The 12,877-nt window shown below is 47.3% G+C and overlaps 1 protein-coding gene across 1 annotated transcript in view; it reads right to left on the minus strand.

Moving 5' to 3' along the window:
- Positions 1-12,877, minus strand: part of LOC115083449 (oocyte zinc finger protein XlCOF20-like) — a 29,013-nt gene that overhangs the window by 13,536 nt on the left and 2,600 nt on the right. Inside the window, exons 2-3 of the mRNA XM_029587268.1 lie at positions 5,345-5,471; positions 1,211-1,327 (exon numbers count right to left, since the gene is read on the minus strand). Of these exons, the coding sequence (XP_029443128.1) occupies positions 1,211-1,327; positions 5,345-5,471 (244 nt within the window). The remainder of the gene's footprint in view (positions 1-1,210; positions 1,328-5,344; positions 5,472-12,877) is intronic.

The following is a 12,877-nucleotide window of genomic DNA, read 5'->3' on the forward strand; positions in this document are numbered from 1 at the left end:
CTCAATAGCCAGACCAAGTCTATGGAATTCATCACCAGAAAACCTAAGGCTACAAAATGACACAAAGCTCTTTAAAAAACTACTCAAACATGGCTATTTCAACAAGCCTACAAAGATGGCATTGGTTAAAATATGCACGCACTTCCCCACTATTGTAATGTGCATTTACCAAGCTCTTCGTAGACACATGAGCCATCTAATTCTATTGTCCACCCCCCACATCTCACCAGATGTTCACCAGACAGAAATGCACACCTTCTAGACTATTATTTATTTATTTATTTATTTATTTATTTTTAACTTTTCTATACCGATGTTCCTGTATAGAATACATATCGCACCGGTTTACATAGAACTGAACTGATGCCATGGGGCGGATACAATGAACATGTGGTACAATAAACATGAGAAAACAATGAACAAGTGGTACAGAAGGATGTACTGTAGTATAATAGAACCAAAGGGCTATACATGATGACATTTAAAATAATGTTTAGGAAGAAGCCGTCCTAACGGGAAGAACTAGAGTAACTGATAGATAACAGGTAGAGCTAGCTTAGCTAGCGGGCAAGTTCAAAGGGAAGAGATCAAACAGAAATGCATTAAGAGCGTTTGGCTTAAGGATCATGGAGGGACTGAGAGAGACTACTAGCAGCGTATTGATCAGCAGCTAGGTTGAGGAATTAATGTAGACTTTGGCTCCTGGTGTAGTTAAAGATCTGGGGGATCTATGGAGAGCAGGTATAGTTAAGAAGGTTTAGAGTCGAAGAACTAGACTATAATTGGACATGCCAAGGGGGGCCTCGGTGAGAGACTACCCAACCACTCCACTCCCCTCCTTCCCTCAAACCTCGTACCCCTCCATCTTCTCACTACATGTCACCCATGACTCCCCTCGAACCACCCCTATATCGACGCATTCCACGACACTCCTAACCAGTAAAACCCCATCATGACCTAATCAAGCTAAGAGACAATTAGTACTTAAAATGTTAAATAGAAAATGTTACAATGTTAAACGTTATATTGCTGTTAGTAAAGCACAATCTTTATCTGTTACCAATGTACAAAATTATCTGTTATGATTTACTGTAATACGTTGTTATATCTGTAGACCAGAGTGAAGGCTTGTACCAACCTTTGGTATATAAAAGCACACAAATAAATAAATAAATAAAAATAAAAAAGATAACAGGAATTTATTACCCACCTCTGTAGGACTGCGTAAACCCTCCATCTCCTGACTCCTGCGTATCCGGGACATGTGGATCCTCCTCTTGTTTGATCCTTGATAATATTTCGGGATTAAATATTCGATATTCTCTTTCTGGGGATACAGAGGAGAACTGAATCACATTCCCCTCTTGCATTTCCAAAGAAGGATCCCCCAGCCCCTCCCAGCCCTGCTGAATTTCCCTTCGGAGCCAGGGGGAGGAAACATGGAGGATGCAGGTAACCACTTCCGCAGGGTAACTGAGCGCGAGCCACCCAGTAACGGAGGAATCCTCTCGCCTGCCTCCAGATTCCCAAAGTCATGTCCCTCCGGGGCCTGCCCAACTTGTCGCTAGAGGTGCGAGTGCTGGGACTTAACAAATAAGGGAGTCAGAGAGCAGCAGGCGAGGATGGACAGCTGGGTTTGGTTTCTTGCCATCACGGACTCTTCTAACAGCAGTGTTGGGGAGCGAGGAGTTAAACTCCTCTATACACACTGAATCCAATAATGGCAGATCCCTCCCCCCCCCCCCCCAGAGCTGAGGATCCCCTGTGCTAATCCCACACTGCTTGTGCCACCCCCCCCCCATGAGGCTGTCCCAGCCACCCACCGGCCTTTCTGGGTGGGAAGATTTTCTAATGCGTCAAGACCTCATAATCTAGAAACTTCCTCTCCTATGAAAACAGTTTGCTTTCTGTGCCTTATTAATACTTTTGAGGTATTTGGATGTCTGCATCCTAGCTTCCCCTCTCTCCCCTCTCCATGGTATTTGTAAAGCACCCTCTTAGGCAGGACCTCCTCCCACCACGGGGTCCTTGGCCGAGAGTGAAATGCAGGAGATCCCTGGTGTTATCCTAAGAGGGGGGGGTCACTGCCAGAAGCCCTCCCTCCTATCCACACGATCAAGTCTCCCGGTGGTAGGGAGGGGAGAGCAGGGATATAGAGAAAGGGAAAGGGGACCTGTGGATGTCAATGCCACATTTATTTCCAACCCCAGCTATTCTGTCACGCAGTAACAATGTTTATTATGCCGCTTAAACCACTTGCAACACTTAAACTTTTCTTGTATCCGTTTCAGAACTTGGCAATCCAAGAACACAGAGAAGTACAAGGTTTTGCAGTAGCAACTTTTGTTTCAGTTATGTCTGCCTCGTTACTCTAACTCTAGGAATTGATTCATTGTGTCCCACTTATATCTGACTGGGTCACAAGGGAGAGCGTACTGTGTCTTCAGGAGCCTTCCTGGGTAAGTAAGTATGGTTTGCTTGGTTTTTTTTTTATATACCTTTCTTTCTGCTGTCTGTCTCTCTTGTGTCTTATCTTTCTTATCCCTTTACTTTTCTTTCACTGTCCTTTCCTCCCTGTTGTGTTCTCTCTTGTCCTCAATGACCGGGCCTGGATGTTGAGCTGGCGGGTTCACCCTTAACTTTACTTCAGGTCCTGGCAGTTGTTCCATGAGCTCGCAGCTAGAGGGCGCCGGCTGGAACTCTTGACACTTAGCTCTGTTGTTCCCCACTAGCCTATCTTAAACAAAATCAAAAAAAGAAGACTACCTCCCTGTACCTACAGATCTCCCGAAAACTAAACATGTACCCTAAGGTGTCGAGTCTTTGACGGCTTGTTGAACTTTTCTGCTAGCTACAAAAAACAAAGGATAATTGTATTCCCTAACTAATGCTGGTCGGGAAAAATAGGGCTGATTAATACACTTATGCCTGTTATTCTCTCCTCTTACAAACGTTTTCCTTTCTTTTTCTTCGGAGTGCTACCTCCTTTCTGCCATTTGAGGAAAGTGAGGTTGTATTTTCCCAGACTACGATTATTCTCCCTTGGTTCTGAGACTCTTTATTTTCACTTGAAATTTTCAAGGTAATGCGAAGCTAGCAATTTCCTATTCTGAGCCCTGTTCCAAGAAAGCTTTCCTTTCTAAACTTACATGCACGACACTCAGAACATGAACTTCAGCTTTGTGCTTTCCCCTCTCAGGGAGCCTCCTTGACTCACTCACTCTCTCAAACAGTATTTGATTAACAGTAATTTTTCTAGTTATCAAAGCTGACAATACTCAACCGCGGGTCAGCTGTCTTTTACTATTAAATGTAACTAACCTAAGCCTTACCTATTTGACTTTTTTTTAAATATAATTAAGGACCTCTCATTCACACCCTCACTCATTCCAGAGTGTTTAACATTGTTCCTGCCAGGTTTTACAATGTTTGAGCAGCTTTTACACTTTTTGGAGAGTCCTAGTGCAGAATCCCTTCTCCGTGACGCTTCAGCTCAGCTCTTTTTCAGATACTAAGCTCTCTGTCCTTCCGAGCTTCTCCATATCCACGCTCCGTGATGTCATCGGGTCTCAATTTTTTTTTATTGCTGGATGGGCATTCCCTTGTTAGACAAATGAAGGTCCTCCCAACCCCTTGGGTCAACTATTCCGGTCTTTGGGACATTCCCTGCATCTTTTTCCTCTTCTTTCCGGTGTTTAATAATTTTAATCGTACCTGGGCTTTGATTAGGCTTAGTGATGCTACGCCTGCCCCATCGCTGGATGCTTCTAAGCAGCTCTCGGATGTGGCGCCATCAAGCCCTTCGACGCCACGGCGGCCCTCGTTTTTCAGGAATGCTTAGGAACGGACGGATGCTACCATTTACTAAAAATGGTTAATTTTCACCTTATTGCGACTCAAAAGGCATTTTTCCTAGCGGTGAAAATATTTCCCAGGTTCATCCGTTTTCTCCGGTGCCACCCCGAATCCTTGCAGGGCTCCGTAGTTCTTCACATTTTTTCATTTTAAAAACTTATTTTTCCTGACCAGGTTAGGGTTGCCAAGTTCCCGTTCTAGGAACATCACCAAAATTCCCCTGTTTCGAAATGTTTTGGGAGGTTTTTAACCCCGAAATGGGCAGGGCTGGCATTTGGGCCTTTACCTCCTTTTAAAGCTGGCTTTGGAGCTGGGGAGGTGGGGGGGGGGGGGGTGTCAGTCAGCTGGGCCAGGGTCTTGCTACCTGGTCACAACCTTTGTTTTATTTACATTTTATTTAATTCCTGTAATTTTTAATAAAATTCATGGTACTCCCCCCCCCCCTCAGAATCGCAGGGAGCCCCCATGGCCTAGTCGGCTGCATCGTGTCGGGGGCCTCCCAGGGGTCCTCTGACCACTAGTAGTGCCACAGGGCGCTCACCGTACAGGTCGGCTAGGAATGTACAGGGGGAAGGAAACCAACAGCGGCGGCGATCCTTCTCTACTTCCCACACGGCAACTCTGCTTAGGCCTAAAAAAACGAATTGTCAGAAGTGTAATCCGAATTCAGGCCTCCCGGTTCCCAAGCCACTAATCGTAAGTAGGAAACTAGCGAGGGAAGACTTATAAAAACTGAATTATGTGCGCTGTAAATAGGGGTAACCCCATACATAAATAAAAACGGAGTAGTTCCCGGGTCCTGGGAGCTGGCTACGTCCCTGGAAGCTGGAGGCAAGGTGCAGGCAGGGTCCTGTGTGTGCGGCCACAGGACTTCTCGGGGCCACAGAGCTCGGGACGGGGCCCTGAGCAGGAGACAAGGGCCTGCATTGGCTGAAGCGGTTGTAGGCCGCAATGGCTGGGGAAGGAGCAGAGAGCTGATTTACCAGGGTAAACAGGTTTCTTACCCACGAGGCTCCCTTAGAAAATTGTCCCGTCCGCTCAGATGGCGGCTTTTTATGTTTCTGTCTCACTGCGGCAGTGTTTCCAGTTCATTTTCTAGGAGATGCCGATGGTTTCCCCAATAATTTTCTTCTCTCCCTAACACATTTACCCAGAGAAGGTTCGGGTAGGTAATTGTTGCTTCAATAAATCATTGGCTCCCTTCTTTATCCCTTAAATATTTTTCTCGTGAGATGCCACTGGCCCCTGGGTTTTGCAGCCCAGTGCTCTGTCACCTAAGCTGGAGGAAACCTGAAACAGATACAGGATTCATCCTACAGTGCCTCAAGTCCTGACCCCTCTGCTCCCAAAACAGAGAGAGGGCTGGGGGAAGGTCCTCGTTACGTTTTGAACTCATGAAAGTGGAGGAGACCCAGAAGAGAGGGAGAAATGGACCCTCAGTGACATCAGTCCCGCAGTCTGATAAAGATTCAGATGACGCAATCCTTACCCAGGGAGAGCAGGGTCTCGTAATTCTCCTTCATCACCTCCCTGTAAAGCTCCTTCTGCCCTTCATTTAAATACCCCCACTCCTCCTGGGAGAAGTGGACAGCGATGTCCTCAAACGTCACCCGCACCTGAAACACAAACCAGAAACCCATTCAGTGACACGTGGAGGGGGCCCAGCGTGCATCGGATCTCAGCCGGATTTATTCTCCTAATATTTTGAGATGGAGACAAGAGATGTCAGGAGCCCTCTGCCCCCAGGAACTGACCCCCCGCTGTGTATACCCTAGAGTGAGTTTTCTCATTGGATCCCAGGGTTTGCAAGTCTAACTGTGAAAAGATTCTCCAATAACAGAGACTGAGAGGATGAAAAGTCATGAAGATAAGCACCCAGGGCTTGCTCATCAACTCTCTCTTATTATCGTGTATTACACGTACAGAACTGTTCTCATAGGCGTCCCGCCATACTCGCTGCTCACCACCCGTCCTGAAATGAAAATCACTAACGCGGTTTAGGGGACATTCAGACCCTGTAAACTGACACTGCTACAATCTGACCCCAAATGCTCAATAAATAGTACAAATTAACTCTGAAAAAACATGATTTGTTTCATTACATTATTTAATTAAAAAAAAAAAAAAAACCCAAACTCCCAAATCCTTTATTTCACATGAACTCGCTTTTTTTTATTTTTTATAAACTTAGGAAAAAAAATCCCTTTTCTCAGGAATAAACTTTTTTCTTTTTTCAGTGACTCCGACAGACTGAATTAATTAATAATAAGACAAACGCATGGACATGAATATTATTTAATGAGCAAAATCAGAGCACAGCTTTGGGAATGTCCTGCACTCTTCGCACACTCAAGCCTTTTGATTTGCCTTCTGCTGCTCTGGGACAGAGAGCACAATGCGACCCTTTTTCCCTCTACACCTGCCGTGCTGGAGACTGGGAGTCTGTGGTCTGAAGCTCTGATTGGCCTGGTTACATTATTGGGATTCTGTAGTTAACTTGCATGGAGTGGCAGTTACTACCCTTAACAGAAGGCATGGGGGTAACCTGCACAGAGCGGCAGTTACTACCCTTAACAGAAGGCATGGGGGTAACCTGCACAGAGTGGCAGTTACTACCCTTAACAGAAGGCATGGGGGTAACCTGCACAGAGCGGCAGTTACTACCCTTAACAGAAGGCATGGGGGTAACCTGCACAGAGCAGCAGTTACTTCCCTTAACAGAAGGCATGGGGGTAACCTGCACAGAGCGGCAGTTACTACCCTTAACAGAAGGCATGGGGGTAACCTGCACAGAGCGGCAGTTACTACCCTTAACAGAAGGCATGGGGATAACCTGCACAGAGCGGCAGTTACTACCCTTAACAGAAGGCATGGGGGTAACCTGCATGGAGCGGCAGTTACTACCCTTAACAGAAGGCATGGGGGTAACCTGCACGGAGCGGCAGTTACTTCCCTTAACAGAAGGCATGGGGGTAACCTGCATGGAGCGGCAGTTACTGCCCTTAACAGAAGGCAGAGGGGTAACTGCATGGAGCAGCAGTTACTACCCTTAACAGAAGGCATGGGGGTAATCTACAGGGAGCAGCAGTTACTACCCTTAACAGAAGGCATGGGGGTAACTGCATGGAGCAGCAGTTACTACCCTTAACAGAAGGCATGGGGGTAACCTGCACAGAGCGGCAGTTACTACCCTTAACAGAAGGCATGGGGGTAACTGCATGGAGCAGCAGTTACTGCCCTTAACAGAAACATGGGGGTAACCTGCACAGAGCAGCAGTTACTACCCTTAACAGAAGGCATGGGGGTAACCTGCATGGAGCGGCAGTTACTACCCTTAACAGAAGGCATGGGGGTAACCTGCATGGAGCAGCAGTTACTGCCCTTAACAGAAACATGGGGGTAACCTGCATGGAGCGGCAGTTACTACCCTTAACAGAAAGCATGGGGGTAACTGCATGGAGCAGCAGTTACTTCCCTTAACAGAAGGCATGGGGGTAACCTGCATGGAGCAGCAGTTACTTCCCTTAACAGAAGGCATGGGGGTAACCTGCATGGAGCGGCAATTACTGCCCTTAACAGAAGGCATGGGGGTAACCTGCATGGAGCGGCAGTTACTACCCTTAACAGAAGGCATGGGGGTAACCTGCATGGAGCGGCAGTTACTACCCTTAACAGAAGGCATGGGGGTAACCTGCATGGAGCGGCAGTTACTACCCTTAACAGAAAGCATGGGGGTAACTGCATGGAGCAGCAGTTACTTCCCTTAACAGAAGGCATGGAGATAACCTACATGGAGCAGCAGTTACTGCCCTTAACAGAAGGCATGGGGGTAACCTGCATGGAGCGGCAGTTACTACCCTTAACAGAAACATGGGGGTAACCTGCACGGAGTGACAGTTACTACCCTTAACAGAAAGAATGGGGGTAACCTGCATGGAGCGGCAGTTACTACCCTTAACAGAAAGCATGGGGGTAACCTGCACGGAGCGGCAGTTACTACCCTTAACAGAAAGCATGGGGGTAACCTGCACGGAGCAGCAGTTACTACCCTTAACAGAAGGCATGGAGGTAACCTACATGGAGCGGCAGTTACTGCCCTTAACAGAAGGTATGGGGGTAACCTGCATGGAGCAGCAGTTACTACCCTTAACAGAAGGCATGGGGGTAACCTGCATGGAGCAGCAGTTACTACCCTTAACAGAAGGTATGGGGGTAACCTGCATGGAGCAGCAGTTACTACCCTTAACAGAAGGTATGGGGGTAACCTGCATGGAGCAGCAGTTACTGCCCTTAACAGAAGGTATGGGGGTAACCTGCATGGAGCAGCAGTTACTACCCTTAACAGAAGGTATGGGGGTAACCTGCACGGAGCAGCAGTTACTGCCCTTAACAGAAGGCATGGAGGTAACTGCATGGAGCGGCAGTTACTACCCTTAACAGAAGGTATGGGGGTAACCTGCATGGAGCGGCAGTTACTACCCTTAACAGAAGGTATGGGGGTAACCTGCATGGAGCAGCAGTTACTGCCCTTAACAGAAGGTATGGGGGTAACCTGCATGGAGCAGCAGTTACTACCCTTAACAGAAGGTATGGGGGTAACCTGCACGGAGCAGCAGTTACTGCCCTTAACAGAAGGCATGGAGGTAACTGCATGGAGCCGGCAGTTACTACCCTTAACAGAAGGTATGGGGGTAACCTGCATGGAGCAGCAGTTACTGCCCTTAACAGAAGGTATGGGGGTAACCTGCATGGAGCAGCAGTTACTACCCTTAACAGAAGGTATGGGGGTAACCTGCACGGAGCAGCAGTTACTACCCTTAACAGAAGGTATGGGGGTAACCTGCATGGAGCGGCAGTTACTACCCTTAACAGAAACATGGGGATAACCTGCACAGAGCAGTAGTTACTACCCTTAACAGAAGGTATGGGGGTAACCTGCATGGAGCGGCAGTTACTACCCTTAACAGAAGGTATGGGGGTAACCTGCATGGAGCGGCAGTTACTACCCTTAACAGAAACATGGGGATAACCTGCACAGAGCAGTAGTTACTACCCTTAACAGAAGGTATGGGGGTAACCTGCATGGAGCGGCAGTTACTACCCTTAACAGAAACATGGGGGTAACCTGCACGGAGCGGCAGTTACTACCCTTAACAGAAACATGGGGATAACCTGCACGGAGCGGCAGTTACTACCCTTAACAGAAACATGGGGATAACCTGCACGGAGCGGCAGTTACTACCCTTAACAGAAGGTATGGGGGTAACCTGCATGGAGCAGCAGTTACTGCCCTTAACAGAAGGCATGGAGGTAACCTGCACGGAGCGGCAGTTACTACCCTTAACAGAAACATGGGGATAACCTGCACGGAGCGGCAGTTACTACCCTTAACAGAAACATGGGGATAACCTGCACGGAGCGGCAGTTACTACCCTTAACAGAAGGTATGGGGGTAACCTGCATGGAGCAGCAGTCACTGCCCTTAACAGAAGGCATGGGGTAACCTGCATGGAGCAGCAGTTATTACCCTTAACAGAAACCATGGGGGTAACCTGCACGGAGCGGCAGTTACTGCCCTTAACAGAAACATGGGGGTAACCTGCACAGAGCAGCAGTTACTGCCCTTAACAGAAGGTATGGGGTAACCTGCACGGAGCAGCAGTTACTGCCCTTAACAGAAGGTATGGGGGTAACCTGCACAGAGCAGCAGTTACTGCCCTTAACAGAAGGTATGGGGGTAAACTGCACGGAGCAGCAGTTACTGCCCTTAACAGAAGGTATGGGGGTAACCTGCATGGAGCGGCAGTTACTACCCTTAAAAAATATATAGTCGGACAAACTAGATGGATCACTTGGATCTTTGCTGACATTTACTTTGTTTTTATGTTAATTTTAGTTTTAGAGGAATCAGGAAGATTCTTGATATCCTGAAGCTGTTCAAGCAGTCAAGGAGAGGTGGCAATGAAGATTTCTGAGGGTAGAGGTAGCACAGGGTTCAGGTGAGGTTAGTGGCTGATGACAGGGCAGACGAGCAAGCTTTTGTTTCCTGCAAAAAGCCACTTTGCTTCTAAGCAACGAGAAACAAAACTGATGAGCTTTGAGCAGACCTGGACCATTGGTCAAGCACAAATCAACCTGTTGCATTATCTCTGGAAGCAGAAGCGTAAATCTGATTGTAGTACTGAGTATTGTGCAAGTTAGTAGTGCATAAGAAAGGTGAGGGTACAGCTGGACTGCCTGCAAGAGTGCATTTGAACATCACTAGCTTTTTTTTTTTTTTTCAGAATTTATTTTATATTTATTGCAGTTTATAAATGCACAAGTATAGAAAACAATCAGATCCAATCATGTAATAAAACAAAAATTAATGTATTCTTTCATGAACCATCTTTGCAGAAAACCAGAAATCTTCATAAATACAATAAAATATAATTAATCATCAGAACAGGTGCAGCGCAGAGCTAGGGCAATTCACATTACAACTAACATGAAAAAAAAAAATTCAAATTCTGGTGTCATCTCAGCAAAAAATAACCCTCCGCTGCTATTTTGTTCCATTTACCATCACAACAGGTGATGGCAAATGGAACCTACTCTGAAGAGAGAATGGTGTTAAGTGGAGTGCCACAAGGATCGGTGTTGGGACCGATTCTGTTCAACATCTTTGTGAGCGACATTGCGGAAGGATTAGAAGATAACATTTGTCTATTTGCGGATGATACTAAGATCTCTTGCAAAGAAAGAGGCATCTAGAACCTTGCTATACAGTCACAGCACTGACTCTCAGGATTCAAACAACAGTATCCTTATGAAAAAGCAGCAATGCAAATACTACACCAGCTTTAGAACATTAATACGTCACCTACTGGAATAACAGAACAAGCTGGACTACTACTACAGCGAAACTACACACTAGCAGAAATACTGCATTTCTGTCACACACAGGCAAAACTGAGACTGACCCTCACCTAATTTATGTGAAAACTGTTTTATTAATTTTATAATAAACCAACATACATCTGGGAGACGGTTTAGTCTGCATCCTCTCCCAGCCAGTACTAAAACATATGTATAACAGTATAAACCATCACTTACTCCCCCCCCCCCCCCCAGAGCATTCTTCAAAAATTAGAGTCCAGTCCTCCATGTACTCTGCCAATCCCAGCTTGCCAAAACCAGTCCTCAGCCCGATCATGGTAAAGTGAAGAAAGTGATGAAAGTCACGCATTCACTAGCTTTTTAAATGCACAAGCCAAACGATTTGCAGTAATTAAATGAGACTGGGAAGTATTGTGTTACATAGCTAAACAAAACATTTTACTAACAATGTGGACTTCAAATGTCCCCCATAATCGGCAGGACCCCAAAACCCAGAAAGTGCTGAAGCGGAGGAGTGAATGGCCACAAGCCGACTCCCTGCATTCTGAGGAAGCGAAGGAAGGAGTGAGACTCCACCCGCACGCAGGCAGAAAGAAGCAGCAGAAAAAACCTTTAAAGGGCCAGGCCAGCAAACAAGGAGGAAGACAGCACTGAAAGCACAAACACAGCCAGAAATACAGAGACTGAAGAGGATCACCTGGGACCAGAGGCAGTGCAAGAATATTTGTCGCCCTTGGCTAACCTTTGGTCATTCCCCTCCTATCCCCAATTTAACTATTGGCAGTGGCCCCAGCACAGTGCTCCCTCCTATTGGTGGCAGTGGTTCCAGCACAGTGCTCCCTCTTACTGGCGGCAGTGGCTCCAGCACAGTGCTCCCTCTTACTGGCGGCAGTGGTTCCAGCACAGTGCTCCCTCATACTCCTGACAGTGGTTCCAGCACAGTGCTCCCTCTTACTGGCGGCAGTGGCTCCAGCACAGTGCTCCCTCTTACTGGCGGCAGTGGCCCCAGCACAGTGCTCTCTCCTATTGGTGGCAGTGGTTCCAGCACAGTGCTCCCTCATACTCCTGACAGTGGTTCCAGCACAGTGCTCCCTCTTACTGGCGGCAGTGGCCCCAGCACAGTGCTCCCTCCTATTGGTGGCAGTGGCCCCAGCACAGTGCTCCCTCTTACTGGCGGCAATGGCTCCAGCACAGTGCTCCCTCATACTCCTGGCAGTGGTTCCAGCACAGTGCTCCCTCTTACTGGCGGCAGTGGCTCCAGCACAGTGCTCCCTCTTACTGGCGGCAGTGGCTCCAGCACAGTGCTCTCTTCTCTGGTTGTAGTGGCTCTGATACAGCACCACTCTGGACCTCATGCTGCAGGATTTTGCTGTCCCAAAAATCTTGGCACTCTAGATGATTACTTAATGGAATCACCAGCACTGCCTGGGATGTTCTTATTCCAACAGATAAAAACCTCAGTGCCAAACAACCAGACATTGTAATAAAGGAGAAAAATGCAAGAACAGCCATGCTGATAGATGTGTCAGTATCCAGCGACTCTGCTGTACAGTTCAACATATGGAGAGAGGGATTATCTTGGAAGAGGGAAAGGACACTGTGGTCCTCGAGTGCCACAAACCTGGTGTGCTTTCAGGCATCCACGCCGATGATTCAGGAGATACAGTTGCATGCGTCACCTCCACACTGCATGAGAATGCATCTCCTGCCTATTCCCTGTGGACATCCCAAAATAAAATCCTGAACAGCATGTGGCATTTGAGGATTGACATTGCCTATCCTGAAGTATCAAAAGAAGCAAATCGGACGCCAAGAAAATGTAGCACAACGATTCAGAAATAGTGGCAACTGAATTTGGTGCCACTGGTCTGATTGAAAAAGCTTCCAAGTATACTTTGCTGCGTTCCCTACACGTGTGACATCCTATGAACTTTAGCAGGAAGCTGTCAGGCACAAGGGAGGGCATTAGCAGTAAATTTATAGATCAGGATCATGCTCAACATACTCTGGCTGCACATTTCTGTCAAGCTTAAGCACCAAACCAACTCATTTAGAGGCAGTGCCCTCCAGAGATTGAGATCACAACCACCGTGTCCAACACCCAGCTGCCCTATGAGTGCGGTTCACGCCCGTCGCTGTATGC

The sequence above is a fragment of the Rhinatrema bivittatum genome, chromosome 2 (assembly GCF_901001135.1).
Source record: "Rhinatrema bivittatum chromosome 2, aRhiBiv1.1, whole genome shotgun sequence".
NCBI classification, from domain to species: Eukaryota; Metazoa; Chordata; class Amphibia; order Gymnophiona; family Rhinatrematidae; genus Rhinatrema; species Rhinatrema bivittatum.